This window comes from Anthonomus grandis, chromosome 4, assembly GCF_022605725.1.
Source record: "Anthonomus grandis grandis chromosome 4, icAntGran1.3, whole genome shotgun sequence".
NCBI lineage: Eukaryota > Metazoa > Arthropoda > Insecta > Coleoptera > Curculionidae > Anthonomus > Anthonomus grandis.
The window spans coordinates 4,468,871-4,488,047 of NC_065549.1; the positions used below are offsets into that span (position 1 = coordinate 4,468,871).

Genomic DNA, 19,177 nt, shown 5'->3' on the forward strand with positions numbered 1-19,177 from the left:
CCCCATTTTGGATGATACAAATATAATTTTAAGGTACAAAAACCAATTTTTTAAATATTTGGATATACATTTATAAATTGTGGATTTCTAGCTGTAGTTGTTAAATTCCTGGATTCCTAAACGTCTAAATTAAATTTTTGAAGCATTTTTAAATTTCGGTCTTGGTTCATAAATCCTTGGATGCCAAGGATAATTTTTTAATTCGATGTAGCCTATTTTTTTTTTTTAAATTTTGGATTTAAAAATCCAATTGCAACGTCTTGCCACTTAGATCCTTGCATTATTGCGCTCCAAGACTAATTTATTTAATATTCTTAAATTTCTAATTTTAGCTATTGATTTCTTGGAAACAAGTCATTTTTTGATAAGTCCAGGCAGATGACACTATTGGGAGTCATTCTTCAGCACTTTCAGGCAGTTGAAAGCATCAATTTCTTCCAGGGAATTGCCTGGAGCAAGTTTCAACTGCCTGGAATAGTCAGTTGAGTTTCAAGTAGTTAAAGCAACTTTTCAAGGCATTTGAAGCAATTTTGAAGTAATGAAAGTCAAATTTTATTACGTCCAGACAACTAAGAGTCATTTTCCGGCATTTCAAGGCAGTTGAGAGCATCAATTTCTTCCACAAAATCGCCTGGAGCAAGTTTCAACTGCCTGGAATTATCACTTGAGTTTCAATTAGTTAAGGCAACTTTTCAAGGCATTTGAAGCAATTCTGAAGTAATGAAAGTTATATTTTATTACGTCCAAACAACTGAGAGTCATTTTCCGGTACTCCAAGGCAGTTGAAAGCATAAATTTCTTCCAGGGAATTGCCTGGAGCAAGTTTCAACTGCCTGGAATAGTCAGTTGAGTTTCAAGTAGTTAAGGCAACTTTTCAAGGCATTTGAAGCAATTCTGAAGTAATAAAAGTCATATTTTATTACGTCCAAATAACTGAGAGTCATTTTCCGGTACTTTAAGGCAGTTGAAAGCACAAATTTCTTCCAGGGAATTGGCTGGAGCAAGTTTCAACTGCCTGGAATAGTCAGTTGAGTTTCAAGTAGTTAAGGCAACTTTTCAAGGCATTTGAAGCGATTCTGAAGTAATGAAAGTCATATTTTATTACGTCCAAACAACTGAGAGTCATTTTCCGGTACTTTAAGGCAGTTGAAAGCATAAATTTCTTCCAGGGAATTGCCTGGAGCAAGTTTCAACTGCCTGGAATAGTCAGTTGAGTTTCAAGTAGTTAAGGCAACTTTTCAAAGCATTTGAAGCAATTCTGAAGTAATGAAAGTCATATTTTATTACGTCCAAACAACTGAGAGTCATTTTCCGGTACTTTAAGGCAGTTGAAAGCATAAATTTCTTCCAGGGAATTGCCTGGAGCAAGTTTCAACTGCCTGGAATAGTCAGTTGAGTTTCAAGTAGTTAAGGCAACTTTTCAAAGCATTTGAAGCAATTCTGAAGTAATGAAAGTCATATTTTATTACGTCCAAACAACTGAGAGTCATTTTCCGGTACTTTATACTTTATATTTGATATTTTTTTAAAACTATTTCAGGCAACTAATTTTTTTTAATGATATTTCAGTCATTCGATCACATTTTTTATCGGTTTTCAGGCATTTTTAATATTGTTATGTACTGATCCAATTTTTCCTCATATTCCATGCATTAAAGGATTTGAATTATTTTTTTAAATAGCCTAAAAATCGGTCAGTTGCCTGAAATTAAAAAAAAAAATAATGCACGGAATAAAATTAATTATTGGCCTAAAATTAACGCATGTAATTTGCGATTTAACTACTTGAATTTTAGACAGTGAAGCTGTACTAGTTTTTCAACTATTTTTGTTTAATTTTTGCATTTGAGTATAATTATTTCACTATTCTAGGCAGTCGATCTAATCATGGATTTTTTTCAAGTAATTTTTATTTTTGTATATTTCAGGCAATTAAGCTACACATTTTCGGATATTCCAGACAGTTGAGCCAAACTTTTTTGTATTAATTTTAGGCAATTATGTTTCTTCGTTTTTTTATGAAATTTTGCTAAAGTAGCCTGATTTTTAATTTCTTAATTCAGGCAGTTAAACCATAAATTTTTTAAATCATTTCAAGCAGCTGTTTCTTTATTCAATAAAAAAAATGATACTCAATTGCCTGAAATAATAAAATAAATTACCTAAAATTTAATTCCACTGCTTAAAACCTTTATAATATATATTTATAATATTTTAACTGCCTGGAAGAAGCAAAATATGCCTTAAAAATTTGTTTACTTTACCAATAAATGTGAATTTTAATCTTTAATCAATTTTACTTAAAAACTGTCCTAAAACACCTAATTTAATTTAAAAACGATACTGGAAATATGACAATAATAAATCGATTTCTAAAAATATTTACCCCATTACGCACGATTCGATAAAGCACGAGTTAATTAATTTTTAATTACATTCGTCATTAGCTCTCCTTCGTCTTTCCTGCCATAGAATCACATTAATTGCGTTTTATTTTTATCTTGTATCTTAATGAGAATAGTTTTCGGGTATATTCAGACCCATTTTGTTTTCTGTTTATAAACCGACCGTCCGGTTTGACGTCGCATCTTATCCAGTTATAAATTCTTTTCTGACAAAAATAATAATTGAAACATTAAACCATAAAATATGTTGGACCGATGCCACTTTATTAACAAGAGAGAGACCGCACAAATCGTATATAAATAATCAGACTGTCACAGTAAAAATACGAGTGTATTATTATATTAGTGAAATGCATCATCTTTTTTTTGGGTGGAAAATGTTTGAAAGCCCATTGTGAAGAAACTGTAACCTTAATCATTATAATTTTAAGGAATATTTTATGTCCTTGATTCTCTGAATCTAATGAGGCATTAAAGAAGGTCATACCTTTTATAGTTCTTGAGATATTGACAATTTTCTGGGATTTGAAAAAAAATCAAAATTGGCTAGTAGCGTAATGAACTTTTAATATTTTAAGTTAATTGTATAAGTCAGCTTAAAGCAATTGACTGATTTTATGATTCCAAGACGTTTACTTTTTTTTTATTTATTTCAGGCAACTGAATATTTTCATTGTTTTAGGCAGTTGAAAGTTGAGCATTTTTTGCTCGAATGTCTGAAATAAATTTAACTACTTAATATAAAATTAAGAATTATGGCTCAATTGTATTTTAATGGGTACTGTAAGAAATAAAAGAACATCTATGGCCTAAATTGCCTGAAATATAAATAAACTACTTAAAAAGAATTAATATCTTAACTTTCAATTCTAAGCAGTTGTATAGTTTTATTATTCCAGGCAGTTGAGTCCGTTGTTTCTATTATGTTATTTGGGTATTAAACTTTTTTCCATTAAAGTTATCGATTCTCTTGAAGAAATCGATTTTCTCAAAAACTATCGAAATTTTGAAACAAAATCCAAGAATCCTTTTTGAAAGTAAATTTTCCAATATATAACTTCGTTTAATAAACTTTTTTCATTAAAGTAACAGTTTTCAAGTTAGAGGCCAAAGTTTGACTATAATAGGCAGAGTTGAGTCTTCTCAGTAACCTTGACTTGAAACTGATTTTCTCTTAAAAATATCAAAATTAAAAAAAAAACGAGAGTACTTTTTAATAGTAAATTTTCCAATATATAACTTTTATAAATACACTTTTTTCATTTAATTAATAGTTTTCAAGTTACATGTCAAATTATGGCTACACTATGCAAGTTTGGGTTTTTTCAGTACCCTTGACTTGAAAACCGATTTTCTCTAAAACTACCAAAATTTCGAAAAATTGCCAAGAATACTTTTTGATAGGAAATTTTCCATTATATAACTCTAATATATACAAGTTTTCCATTAAAGCAACCGTTTTCAAGTTACAGGCTAAAATGTGACTATACTAGACAAGATTGAGTTTTCTGAGTGCCCTTGATTTAAAAACCAATTTTCTCAAAAACTACCGAAATTTGGAAAAAATCGAAAAATATTTTTTAATGAAAAATTGTCTATTACTTAACTTCAGTACATACACCTTTTCCATTTAATTGATAGTTTTCAAATTATATGTCAAAATGTGACTACACTAAGCAAGTTTGGATTTTCTCGATACCCTTGACTTGAAAACCGATTTTCTCAAATACTACCAAAATTTCGAAAAAATTTCAAGAATACTTTCTGATAGGAAAATTTCCATTATATAACTTTAATACATATACGTTTTCCATTAAAGCAACCGGTTTCAAGTTACCGGCTAAAATATGACTATACTAGACGAAATTGAGTTTTCTCAGTACCCTTGATTTAAAAACCAATTTTCTCAAAAACTACCAAAATTTGGAAAAAAATCCAAGAATATTTTTTAATGGGAAATTTTCCATTACTTAACTTTAATACATATACCTTTTTTATTTAATTAATAGTTTTCAAGTTACATGTCAAAATGTGACTACACTAAGCAAGTTTGGGTTTTCTCAGTACCCTTAACTTGAAAACCGACTTTCTCAAAAACTACCAAAATTTCGAAAAATTGCCAAGAATATTTTTTGATAGGAAATTTTCCATTATATAACTCTAATACATACAAGTTTTCCATTAAAGCAACCGTTTTCAAGTTACAGGCTAAAATGTGACTATACTAGACGAAATTGAGTTTTCTCGGTGCCCTTGAATTAAAAACCAATTTTCTCAAAAACTACCGAAATTTGGAAAAAATCGAAAAATATTTTTTAATGGAAAATTGTCTATTAATTAACTTCAGTATATATACCTTTTTCATTTAATTGATAGTTTTCAAGTTACATATATGTCGAAATGTGACTACACTAAGTAAGTTTGGATTTTTTCGATACCCTTGACTTGAAAACCGTGTTTCTCAAAAACTACTAAAATTTCGAAAAAATGCCAAGAATACTTTTTGATAGGAAATTTTCCAATATATAACTTTTATGATTACACTTTTTCCATTAAAGTAACAGTTTTCAAGTTACATGTCAAATTATGGCTACACTATGCAAGTTTGGGTTTTCTCAGTACCCTTGACTTGAAAACCGATTTTCTCAAAAACTATCAGAATTTCGAAAAATTTTCAAGAATACTTTTTGATAGGAAATTTTCCATTATATAACTTTAATGTATACACGTTTTTCTTTAATGCAACCGTTTTCAAGTTACAAGCTAAAATGTGACTATACTAGACAAGATTACATTTTCTCAGTACCCTTGATTTAAAAACCAATTTTCTCAAAAACTACCAAAATTTGGAAAAAATTCCAAAAATATTTTTAATGAGAAATTTTCCATTACTTAACTGTAATACATACACCTTTTCCATTTAATTGAAAGTTTTCAAGTTATATGTCAAAATATGACTACACTAAGCAAGTTTGGATTTTCTCGGTACCCTTGCTTTGAAAATCGATTTTCTCAAAAACTACAAAAATTTCGAAAAAATTCCAAGAATACTTTCTGATAGGAAAATTTCCATTATATAACTTTAATGTATACACGTTTTCCATTAAAGCAACCGTTTTCAAGTTACAGGCCAAAATGCCTTTATTCTAGGCAGGATTGAGTTTTTTTAGTATCCTAAACTTAAACTACCGGTTTTTTTTTTAAATTATTCAGAAATTTGTACCTTAACTGCCTAAAAATAAAAGAAAATCTCTAGCTCTAATTGCCTAAAATATAAATGAACTGTCAAAAAAAAAATTAATAGCTTAACTTTTTAGGATTTATTTTTTGCAGACAATTTATTCCATAATTTATTTAATAATTTTTAATTTCAGACAGTTGGATCCTATTTTTACCTTTAGTTTCAGGCACTTAAATCAGGAGCTCAAGTAAATTAATTATAGCTCAATTGCCTGAAATAAAAAAAAATGTAATTCTCAAAGTGCCTAAAATATAAATACAGTAAAAGATGTTTTGGTCAAGTGCCTGGAATAGTGAATTTATTCCACTTAAATTGAACAAAATTGCCTAAAAAAAACTGTCATGATTTAACTGTCTGGAGTTAGGCAGTTAAGTAGTTTTATTATTCCAGGCAGTTGAAAGAAGATGAATCAAGACAAACAACATCCTTATGTAAAAAGACTGGGAGTACGTATTAGTTCAGTTTTTTCCCAGTTTTTTCAAAAAATATGCAATTAACAAGAAAAACTCATTAGACTTTTTTAAATAGAATTCAATGTCTTGTATTTTGATGTGCATTACAACTAGAATTAAAACAATTATTATTTTTATGTAAAAGAACTAGGGGTACGTAGTAATTCTGTTTTTCCCCATTTATTCAAAAACTATGTATTTTCGGCAGAAAACTTATAAGACACTTTTTAAAAGGAATTTAATTTTCTTTCATTTGATATGCATGACAGCGCTCGGTATTTTTTTGTATATTTAAAAAACAAGGCAACCAACATCTTTATGCAAAAAGTCTAGGATTACTTTGGTTCAGTTCTTCCCAGTTTTCTCAAAAACTATGCAATTAACAAGAAAAACTTATTAGACTTTTTTAAAGTGAATTTAATACCCTGTAATTTAATGTGCATTACAACTATAAATAAAGCAAATAGTATTTTGATGCAAAAGAACTAGGGGTACGTGCAAGTTCAGTTTTTCCTCATTTATTTAAAAACTATGCGTTTTCAGAAAAAAACTCATAAGATACTATTTGAAGGAAATTTAATTTCCTTTCATTTGATATACATTACAACCCGCAATACTGTTTTATATTAGGGAAACAAGGCAAATGACATCTAAAAGAAATAAATATTTGTTTTAACTGCCTGGACGAAACAAAAAGGCTAAAAATGTTACAGCCTGAAAATATTACTTCTTGGCAAAATAGTCAACAGTATCTTTTGATTTTTTTTAACAGTTTTTTTCTTAAATTTCAGTCACATGTAATTCAATTATTTAATTCATGAAAATGACCATACTTACTTGGGAAAGTAGGTGGTCAATGTTTAATGTTCGGATTCAAGAATTCAATAGAATCCATACATTTTAAGAGCCAAAAGAGACGCATCATAAACAATAATCCTCGTTTATTATTCCGTTCTATTTATTACTGGTATATACATAAAATCTTAGTCACGGTATATAAAACGGCAGAACACAAACCGATACGTATTAAATCACTTTTTCCTGATTTTATATCGTTGCCATTACTCATAAGCACCCACAAATTTTAATTCATAAACGTCACTCTCGCATAAAATATCGTTTCAATGTGCTCTCTCTACAAGGTCTTTACGACGTCCCGTATACGTCGGACACAAGTCAAAAAGACATTTTACGTTTTATGTATATATCGGTCTTACCACGTTGTCACACTGTCCCTTTTTTCCTTAAACTACTTATCTGATTGACATACATCTCCGATCAAAAGAACCAAAAAATGCCCGATTTTCCACCCTCAGATCAAAAGGATTCACGACATATTGTTGCACTTGGGACTTTAATGGTCCGAATGGCTTTTGTGTCTGGATGTTTATTATGTGGATCGCGGTTGATATATTGCCAGTGTGCGGTACACCATTCGATTTTAATGACGTACATTTTTGGTTTCGGCATTAAAATCATGACGTTCCTCTTCTTCTTCTTCTTGTACGTCGTCGTAAATATGAATGTAAAGCGTTTTATGACAGAAACTGACCATATGGCGGATAAAAGTAAGGGAATCTTTATAGATTTCACTGTTTTAGTATGTTATGGGTGCGTAAGCAGCAGTTCTAAAATTTACAAATATTAATAGTTCTTAACTGACAATTGTATACATGGAAATTCAAATTTTATTATATATTCTTGGTATATTTGCCTTTTAATGCACGGAAATCAGGGCCTTGAAAATAAAGATATGAAGAACCGTTTAGTGTTACGGGAGGGCAAAATAGAAAACTTGAAACTAGTAAAAAAGCAATGAATATTTTAGTAGTATCAAAACAAAGTGGAAGGGATACAATTAGTACAGTGCAAAAAAAGTATGAAGGGATGAGTCTGCAGGTCCAATTTTCTTTACAATTTAGTAGTTTTGAAGTCTTTTCTACACAAAATAAAATGCTAATCTTGTTTCAAGAATGTTGTATTCAATAAGATAACTCATCATCATCGGACTCAACTTATAGTTATGCTGGTTGCAAAAACATGTTCTTGATTGAGTATTAAAAAAGTATTGAGGGTAATGTACATCCTTAGAACATTGAAAGGCTAGAAGTAGCATGCCGTGGAACTATGGACAGGTTTGTTTGCTTGCAATATCTCTGATGCCATGATGCCAAATGCTTATACAGAAATGGCAAAAATCACTTTATAATATCATAAAAATTTTCAGTTGTTTCCGAAGGCTCAAAACAATACTACTGCTCCCCTTTAATAAAATATCAAGCATTTTTTAAAAATAAATTTGATAAAATCCTCTATATCGAAGTCAATATTAACTTTAAATAAATGAAAATAAAGTACGAAGAAACGAGAAAACGGTAATGGCATCGCAACGCCGCTCGATCCCATTGTTTATGCCACTCATACAAGCACTCTCTACCAGTGACGTCGTCAACAAATATTTACCTGATAAATTTTTATTAATTATTATAGAGTTTGAGTATAAGTAATATTACCATTTATGAGCTATTTATGTGTTTTTTTAACGGACTTCGTTAGAGGAAGGTCCTAATAAAAGGCACCATTTTTGTCAAAGCATTTTTATGGAAATTAAATATTTTAATATAAAATTATAGATTTCTTAATAAATCATGTTTTAAGACACAAATTATTAACATTTTGCAAAATCTTATTGTTATTATTATATTGGACAAAACTCAGGTTTACATCACTTACTTTATATCACATAATATATACTTCTATGGTGCTGACTTTTTCAAAGGGACAGTATTGATTCAGCGGAAAGAGTTAAAACTACAAGGAGGTTTAAATTGTGAAGGAGTTGCAGGTTTTTTATAGGTTATAAGTTAGGTTATAAGTTAATATATTTTTATTATGAGTATTTAGCCTGTACAATGGTTTTGAGACATTTAACAGTGACCTATATAATACCTAATACCAAATATTATATCATATTTATTTATACTAAAAAACAAAGCTTACCTAAGAATAAAGACTATGTACAATAGATTAGATTAAATAGTTTATTAGTAAAAATATACAAACAAGTACTTTTACAAGTCAAATAAAATATGTAGTATGTTGGGCTTTTTCAAAAATCATGTTATTATTTCTTAAGTATTTTAATAATGACTTGAGACATCTAATTCAATTTCTTTGGGGCAAATTTGTTTATTGCAATCTTCGAATTTTAATTTTATGCTCTTTATTTTTTTTCCATAATTTGGTAACAAGTGATTTAGCTTTTGAAACGGTGGAATCATCAGTGCTTAGGTCCTCAGGATATCATTTTGATTTTACCCTAGAATAATATACATAAAAATATAGTATTACCAATTAATTGCATTTAATTAAACAAATATAACACAATAAAATACTATATCACTTTTAAATAAGATATATAGAATAGGATGATACATGGCATAAAACTAGTAGTCTATTTTGAGTGTATTTTTACCTTTTCCTTGGCAGAGTCAGGGAATATGTAGCAGTTAAACAAAAACGGCTTGGATGAGAAATAGTAATTGTTGACCTAGACCCCACGGTTACTGTAGAACTATTAATCTCAGATGCAGTTATTGTTAATGATGAATGATCAGATCTATAATTATACAAAATTTGGTGTATCTAGAATATTAATCTATTTTAATTATCCATACTTGTCTATATCAGCTTCACTGTTTGTACTATATACCATTTTGGAAGCTAAAGAAGTTTTTGCACTCTTCAGGAAAGCTATTCCTGCAGCTTTGAAGGGTAAATCACTTGGTAAATTAACTGAATTATCAGCTGCTGTGTTTTTAACCAGTGCATCAGAAATCCTAGTAAAAAAATAGTTTTACATCCATACCTAATTTAATAAGTATTAGGTATAAATAAAGCTTATATGAGTAACACTAATCCTTTTTGTGACGATTTTTTTATACTGTATGTAAAACAAAAAAAAAATATCGACCAAATTTTAGGGAAAGACAGAATTAACTTTATACATAGATATCAATATCTAAATTATTTTCAAAATTCTTTAACGGCAATAAAAAATTAGTAATTTCATCTATCTACCTAATGTCTATATTAAAAAAACATAACTATACATAGAGAGGTACATGGTTATTAGGTATGCCTTCTTTCTGCCAAAACAACAACAAAAAAACATAAAATCCTGTAATAAAACCAGGGACAAAATTCTAGTTTTATATTTTTATAGCCTATTGATGGATGAATATGTTCAAAAAAATATTTAGATTTAAAAATATAAATATTTTGGTATTTTACCCACACTTTCACATTCAAGTTTTTATTAGGTTTATCTATAAGATCCCCTATTCTACGTTTATGATGATGGTTACCCCATGATGTGATGTTATGAAAGTATCGGTACTTACTTGTGAAAAGATCGGCTTTAATCACCTTTTTATCATGATGCGACACAAACGACACAAGTTTTTCCCATCCTAGCAATTTAAAAAAAACACTAAAATGTGGCCTTTTTCCTTTTGAAACCGAAAATTAAAGAAAATACACGAATCCCGAAAATAAACAAAAAGCCGTTTGACAGATGACACTACGCATATGGTTCAGACGCTTAAGCTCCGGTGTTGTCGCTTCAAATTTTTTAGAAGCAGTTTTAGGGATAAGAATATTAATAATTTTGTTTTTTTTTTGCTTAAGGATATTATATTTATTCTTAAAATAGGTTAATTGCAGTATTTATAATTTTTATTTTAAATTTTCCTATAAAATACAACACAAATAAGTTAAATTAACGTTATAATGGTTGTTAAAATATAGCTAAAAATTTCCTCCGTTGGAAATTTGCGTCGACTTGACAACAGAGAATCGGCAAATATGTTTGTAAACAAAACACCCCTCTTGCCGCTGTGCACATGTTGGACTCAAACAAAGTTGTTGTTTACTAATTCTAGCCTTTCAATGTTCTAAGTGTACATCAAATGAAAGGAAATTAAATTTTCTTTAAAAAGTGTCTTAAGGGTCTTTTTTCTAAAATGCATAGTTTTGAAGTAAATAAAGAAAAACTGATCCAATTCGTACCCCTAGTTCTTTTGCGTAAAAATATAATTTATTTGAATCCTAGTTGTAATGCACATTAAATTATAGAGAAATAAATTCTTTTTAAAAAAGTCTTATGATTTTTTCTTGAAAATTGCATCATTTTTGAGAAAAGTAGGAAAAACTGAACCAACCAAGATTTTTTGCATAAAGGTGTCATTTGCCTTATTTCTTGAGTTTAAAAAAGTATTCAGGCTTGTAATACATATCGAATAAGAGGAAATTAATTTTTTTTCAAAAAGGGTGTAATCATTTTTTTTATGAAAATGCATAGTATTTCAGTAAATGGGCAAAAACTGAACCAATACGTAGATACCCCTAGTTCTTTTGCATAAAAAATTATTTGCTCTGTTTTTAGTTGTAACGCACATCAGATTTTAGGAAATTAAATTCTCGTTATAAAAGTCTTACAACTGTTTCTTGAAAATTGCATAGTTTTTGAGGAAACTAAAGAAAACTGAACCAACCCGAAGTTTTTGCATGAAGATGTCCATTGCCTTGTTTATCGAAATCTAATCAGTATTTCGGGTTGTTACAAATATCAAATGAGAGAAAAATAAATTTCCTTAAAAAATTGTCTTATAATTTTTTTTCCGAAAATGCATATTCTCTATGTAAATGGAACAAAACTGAACCAATACGTACTCCTAGTTCTTTTGCATAAAAATATAATTTGCTTTACTTTTAGATGTAATGTATATCAAATTCCAGGGCATAAAATTCTCTTTAAAAAAAGTCTTTGGATTTTTTCTTGAAAGTTGCATAGTTTTTGAGAAAACTGAACAAATCTAGAATTTTTGCTTAAAGGTGTCATTTTTCCTTGATTCTTGAGTTAAGATGTCTATTGCGATGTTACTTAACTTATATTTCTATTTCTTGAATTAAATAAAGTATTGAGGGTTGTAATGAATATTAAATAAAAGGAAATTACATTCTCTTTCAAAAGTATTTTATGATTTTTTTTCTGAAAATGCATAGTTTCTTAGTAAATGGCAAAAAACTGAACCAACCTGGACTTTTTGCAGAAAGACGTCCATTGCGTTGTTTCTTAAATTAAATAAAGTATTGAGGGTTGTAATGAATATTAAATGAAAGCAAATAAAATTCTCTGTAAAAAGTGTCTTATGAATTTTTTTCTGAAAATGCATAGTTTCTTAGTAAATGGGAAAAAACTGAACTAATACGTACCCCTAGTTCTCTTGCATACAAATATTATTTGTTTTGTATTTAGTTGTAATGCACATCAAACTCTATGAAATTAAATTCTCTTTAAAAAAGTCTTATAAGTCTTTCTTGAAAATTACATAGTTTTTGAGAAAACCAAAGACAACTGAACCAAACTAGACTTTTTGCAGAAAGATGTCCATTGCTTTTTTTCTTGAGTTAAATAAAGTATTGAGGGTTGTAACGAATATTAAATGAAAGCAAATAAAATTCTCTGTAAAAAGTGTCTTATGAATTTTTTTCTGAAAATGCATAGTTTCTTAGTAAATGGGAAAAAACTGAACTAATACGTACCCCTAGTTCTCTTGCATACAAATATTATTTGTTTTGTATTTAGTTGTAATGCACATCAAACTCTATGAAATTAAATTCTCTTTAAAAAAGTCTTATAAGTCTTTCTTGAAAATTACATAGTTTTTGAGAAAACCAAAGACAACTGAACCAAACTAGACTTTTTGCAGAAAGATGTCCATTGCTTTTTTTCTTGAGTTAAATAAAGTATTGAGGGTTGTAACGAATATTTAATGAAAGAAAATTAAATTCTCTTTTAAAAGTGTCTTATGTTTTTTTTTGTGTAAATGCATAGTTTCTTAGTAAATGGCAAAAAACTGAACTAATACGTACCCCTAGTTCTCTTGCATAAAAATATTATTTTTTTTTGTATTTAGCTGTAATGCACATCAAATTTTAGGAAATGAAATTCTGTTTAAAAAAGTCCCATTAGTCTTTCTCAAAACTTGCATAGTTTTTGAGAAAACCAAAAAAAACTGAACCAACCTGGACTTTTTGCAGAAAGGTGTCCATTGCCTTGTTTCTTGAGTTAAATAAGGTATTGAGGGTTGAAATGAATAGTAATTGAAAGGAAATTAAATTCTCTGTAAAAAGTGTCTTATAATTTTTTTTCTGAAAATGCATAGTTTCTTAATAAATAGGAAAAGGAAGATAGGAAATAAGTCTTTTTTGAAAATTACATAGTTTTTGAGAAAATCAAAGACAACTGAACCAACCTGGACTTTTTGCAAACAGACGTCGCATCCATTGCCTTGTTTCTTGAGTTAAATTAAGTATTGAGGGTTGTAATGAATAATAAATGAAAGGAAATTAAATTCTCTGCAAAAAGTGTCTTATTAATTTTTTTCTGAAAATGCATAGTTTCTTAGTAAATGGCAAAAAACTGAACTAATACGTACCCCTAGTTCTCTTGCATTAAAATATTATTTGCTTTGTATTTAGTTGTAATGCATATCAAATTCTATGGAATTAAATTCTCTTTAAAAAAGTCTTATGAGTCTTTCTTGAAAATTGCATAGTTTTTGAGAAAACCAAAGAAAACTGAACCAACCTGAACTTTTTGTATAAAGATGTCCATTGCTTTGTTTCTTGAGATTTAATAAGTATTGCGGCTTCTAATATATATCAAATAAGAGAAAAATAAATTTTCTATAAAAAGTATCTTATCCATTTGTTTCTGAAAATGTACAGTTTCTAAGTAAGTGGGAAAACACTGAACCAGTACATACCCCTAGTTTTTTTGCATAAAAATATTATTTTCATTCTTTCTCAATATAATGCATGTCAAAATTCTCAACTTTAGAAAATGATTTTGGCTAAACATCATGACCTCGATCCTCACAAAAACAAAATCCTCTGCAGTTCCACAAAACTAAAAATTTCCTATAAAACTCCTCAATAACCTCACTAATGATCATTTCAGAAAAACGAGAAAAAAATCATTAAGTTTTGTTTTCATTTCTCGCAGTCGCGCGTCTCGGTACACACCGCGACGGATGATTTATTTAATTTTAGAGCCGTAGATTATGATTTGGCATTTCTATTTCCAGCTCGTCGTAATTATACACTATATGCCTCTTATTCTTTTTCAAACAAATGTTTTCGATCCGACTGTCTGCTGCGACACATCAGGAACGAAAAAAAAAGAGACGGAAAAGTCATTTTTGTACGTGATGAAACGGACAAGAATGTAACCATATCCCAGGGGGAATCTTGTTAATGTATTTATTTTTCTCTCTTTTCAGGGACTCCCATCAATAGACTTCCAATTATGGCGAAATCGGTATTGGACCTGTACGAGTTATATAATCTGGTAATCGCACGTGGGGGCTTAGTTGACGTTATTAATAAGAAATTATGGCAAGAAATTATTAAGGGGCTTCACTTACCCTCATCGATTACCTCGGCCGCATTTACATTAAGGACACAGTAAGTATATCTCACCATTTCCCTTAAAATTAATGAACATTTATCCATTTTTTAAGCATAACTTAAATGGTCATTGCATACATTTTTATATGATATTTTTAGGCTGAATCTTTCTTACAAAATTTGTCAATGGTTATGACCTACCTGATGCCTGAATCTTGAGCAGAATCTTGTATCTATGCAGTAATTTTTTTGTTAATTTTGTCAAAAGCCGAAAGTTCAATTAGGAGATTTTAGAGACTTTTCAGAAAATTCTCACGAATGTTCGAGGCAGTTAAAGTGGCAAACGTCTTGTTAAATTATTTCCAAAAATTTATCAAAATTATCTCGTTTTTAATTTTGCTTTGTGGACTTCAAACCCTTCAGAGCAGTCGTAGTTATTTTTTCCAAATTTTTATCTAAATATGAAAGTTCTCAAAAATTCTGGCCTAATTAGAAAATTTTTTCATGCATTCTGATGATTATCCAAAAGTTTCTGAAAAATCAATAATTGCAGAAATTTTCCAGTTAAAGTGATTAACGTCTCTTTGTATTTTTTTAGAGCAGCTGTATTTATTTTTATGATTATCTTAATTTTCTCCAGAGTTCTTTGAATAATTGAATCCATTCTCCATGAATTTGATTTTTTTTCCTTTTTTTCAGAGCTATTCCTTACATAAAGTCTTATTTTATTTAAATTTGTTTTCAGTCAATTTTAATTATTTTTTAGAAAACTTGAGCAAAATTGAAATTTTTCGTTTTAGGTGATTATTTAAAGCAGTTGTAGTTACTTTTTGGAATAATTACTAAATAATTAAAGACTTTTCCAGGCAGTTGAGGACATTTTTCACCAGTTTGGTTTGGAATGACTTTTGCAACTGCCTTAAAGAACCCTTTTATAATTCTCTTAAATTTTAAGCAGTTAAAGTAATGCTCTCAATTAATCGCTTCAGGTGCTTGTTTTTTTTTATAATTAAATCACGTTTTTCAGGCAGTTCAATCTATTTGAGGCCTTAAAGTTTCAAGTAGTTGAAGTATTTTTTTTAACATTTATAAAATAATATTCCCAATGCCTGGAATTCATAAAAAAAAATCCTGGAAAATATGAAAAATTATTTATTTAAAATATTTTTTTCAAATGCCTGGAATAAAATAAACAGTTATTTGAAATGTCTAGATATTCTAAAAATTTAAGATTTTATAGACATGGAAATAATTGAAAGCAAAGAGTAATTGAAGAGTTTCAACTGCCTTAAATTATCTGTATTTTCACGTAGTTAAACTCGACAAAAATGTATCTACAATTTTTTTTACAATTACTTTCTGTTTTTTTTTGAATACGTAATTATGCATTACTATACATCTAAATGGATATGACCTTCCTAATGCCAGAATGCATAAAAATACTTAAAGCTCCTTTGCTTCAGAGCTGCCTAAATTTGAAAGTTCTTGAAGCCGATTCAACTGCCTGGAAAATTAAATTTTTATTTAATTAAAAATCTTTTTTTGCTGCCTGGATTTTTTCAATTTAAAGCGATTAAAAACAAAAAGCAATTTAGTCTAGAATAATCAAAGTTCATAAAACTCCCTAGAATAAAATTAAAAGTAGTCAAGGGTGCTGGATCACTTTTTTCAATTATACACTTTTGGAATTTACTTATCTACTTTTTGGAATATTTACTAAATAATTAAAGACTTTTCCAGGCAGTTGAGGACATTTTTCACCAGCAAATTTGGTTAAATGACTTTTGCAACTGCCTTAAAGAACCCTTTCATAATTCTCTTAAATCTTAAGCAGTTAAAGTATTGTTCTTAAATAATGGCTTCAGGTGCCTGGAATTTTTTTATAATTAACTCACGTTTTTTAGGCAGTTCAATCCATTTGAAGGCCTTAAAATTTCAAGTAGTTGAAGTATTTTTTTTTTTTAATATTTATAAAGTATCATTTCCAATGCCTGGAAGTCATAAAAAAATCCTGGAAAATATGGAAAATTATTTTTTTAAATTATTTTTTACAAAAGCCTGGAAGAAAATCAATAGCTATTTGAAATGTCTGGATATTCTAAAAATTTAAGATTTTATAGACATGAAAGTAATTGAAAACAAAAATATTTTTTCAGTTGAACTACCTTAAATTATTTTTATTTTCACGTAGTTACACAAAAAATGTATCTACAATTTTTTTTACAATTACTTTCAGCTTTTTTTTATAAGTAATGCATAATCTAAATGGATATGACCTTCCTAATGCCTGAATGTATAAAAACACTTAAAGCTCCTTTGCTTCAGAGCTGCCTGAATTTTAGTTCTTGAAGGCGATTCAACTGCCTGGAAAATTAAATTTTAATTTAATTTAAAGCGATTGAAAACAAGAAGCAATTTAGTCTAGAATAATGAAAGTTCATAAAACTCCCTAGAATAAAATTAAAAGTAGTCAAGGCTGCAGGATCACTTTTTTCAATTATACCCATTTCAATTAACTTATTTTATTATTCCAGGCACTTCAGGGTAGTTAAGCGCTATAGATTCTTTCAGTATTTAGTGCCTGGGCAGGTCACCTTTTTTTTTATCTTATATTAGGGATAACTGTCTGGAATATTATTATTGAAAAAAGTCGATGAGTCAAGCTGCCTAAAACTTGAAAAATGTGTATGAACCAACTGTTTGAAATAAGGCAAAACTCATTCCATTTAAATAATTAAACATACATTTGCTTCCAAAAAAATTCGTGCCTTCCCTAATTGCCTATTTACAGAAAAAAATTAATGCTTTTACTGTGTAATATAAAAAAATATATTTTAGGCACTTCTTGATACACACAATCTTGATAAAATTGTTAATTTTTTTTTGCAATTTTAGGCAAAATTTATATTGATTAACACCGTAAATTAAATTTATATTAAGATATATATGGTCACCATTTAAGTTATGCACTGAGTTTCATGTTGTTTATCGGTAAATTTAATAGTCAAAAAATCATTTAAATAAGAAAAGGGTCCTCAAGGGCCCGCCCGTTAATTTTCCCAACAATAAAATAAACATAAAACTTAATATATATGTATATAAAAAGCCAAAAGGTCATTATATAATTTAAGCGACCGTGGCAGAAACGATTTTTTTTTAACTTTTAAACACGGTCCGCCATTTCGGGATTCGAAAGTTGATTTACAACCGAATGTCAATAAAAATTTAAATCATACGCTATAAACTGATACATCAGTCAGAAAGGTCTATAAAAGATACAGCGAGTCAGAGAGAGAGAGACGAAAGGAGTAAACCCCGAAAGACCTTAAATCCTCTTTTAATTATTATAAGCAGTTTTGAGGTTAATTATATTGAATAAAAATGATTTATTGCCGGAATTTTATGCCCTTGCTTTTGGTGAAATAATATAAGTCGGTTTAAAAGTTTTTCATTTTAATGGCCGAACTCGTAATATTAAATTATATTGGTAATTGGTTCGGGGCGTATAATTTAAATAACACTATATGCCAGTGTAATCGTTCCCGGTTAAAAACGTTCATAAAAACCGAACTAACTATTTTTAATGGGCGTAATTGTTGGAAACGGTTTCTTGGGAATAAACTGGGTTTGTTTTGAAAAGGAATAGCAGGAATGTTTTATTAAAGCATGGATATTTTAACTTATCTGCATTAAATATTTATATAGCCGTAACTCAGTAATATCAAATCAGTAAAATATCTTAAGTGCTTAGAATATTCAAATTACTTAACCGTTTTAAATTTATATAACAAATGACTCGTCAATATGTTTTAACAATTCAATCGTTTATGTTATCAAGGGTTTGTACTGCTTTTTTATACTTTTTTGCTCATATCTCGAAATGTAAATAATAAAATAAATTTTTATAATAAAATCATTGGATACCTATTTCAGCATTTTTTCTAAAAATTAAAAAAAATTAAAAATCAGTCTTGAAAATTCAAATAATTCGCTTAAAAAAGAGTGAATTTATAAAGATTAATTGCTCATATCTCTAAAACTATAGAATTTAGAGATCTGAAAATTGGAACGTAAGTTCTTATAATAAAATCATTGGATACCTATTTCGGCATTTTTTCTAAAACTTAAAATAAAAATGAAAAATCAGTCTTGGAAGTTGGAAAAATTTGCTTAAAAAAAGAGTGAATTTATAAAGCTTAATTCCTCTTAAACTACAGAAGTTCGAGATCTAAAAATTGGAACCCAAGTTCTTATAATAAAATCATTGGATACCTATTTCAGTATTTTTTTTTAAATTAAAAAAAAATGAAAATTCAGTCTTGGAAGTTGAAAAAATTCTTCAAAAAAAGAGTGAATTTATAAGGATTAATTGCTTTTATCTCTAAAAATATACAATCTAGAGATCTGAAAATTGAAACACAAGTTCTTATAATAAAATCATTTGATACCTATTTCAGCATTTTTTCTAAAAATTTAAAAGAAAATTAAGAATTCAGTCTTGGAAGTTGAAAAAATTCGCTTAAAAAAAGAGTGAATTTATAAGGATTAATTGCTCATATCTCTAAAACTACAGAAGTTAAAGATCTGAAAATTGAAACACAAGT

General features: G+C 28.6%; 1 protein-coding gene and 1 long non-coding RNA gene across 8 annotated transcripts in view; one reads left to right on the forward strand and one right to left on the reverse strand.

Moving 5' to 3' along the window:
* The window catches only part of LOC126734838 (protein dead ringer-like), a 235,509-nt gene that overhangs the window by 198,113 nt on the left and 18,219 nt on the right, over positions 1-19,177 (forward strand). For all 7 annotated transcript variants that reach the window (XM_050438607.1, XM_050438608.1, XM_050438610.1 and 4 more), the window contains one exon: positions 14,447-14,630. In XM_050438607.1, the coding sequence (XP_050294564.1) occupies positions 14,447-14,630 (184 nt within the window). The remainder of the gene's footprint in view (positions 1-14,446; positions 14,631-19,177) is intronic.
* LOC126734852 (uncharacterized) overlaps positions 1-19,177 on the reverse strand; it is a 93,621-nt gene that overhangs the window by 3,044 nt on the left and 71,400 nt on the right. The window lies entirely within an intron of this gene.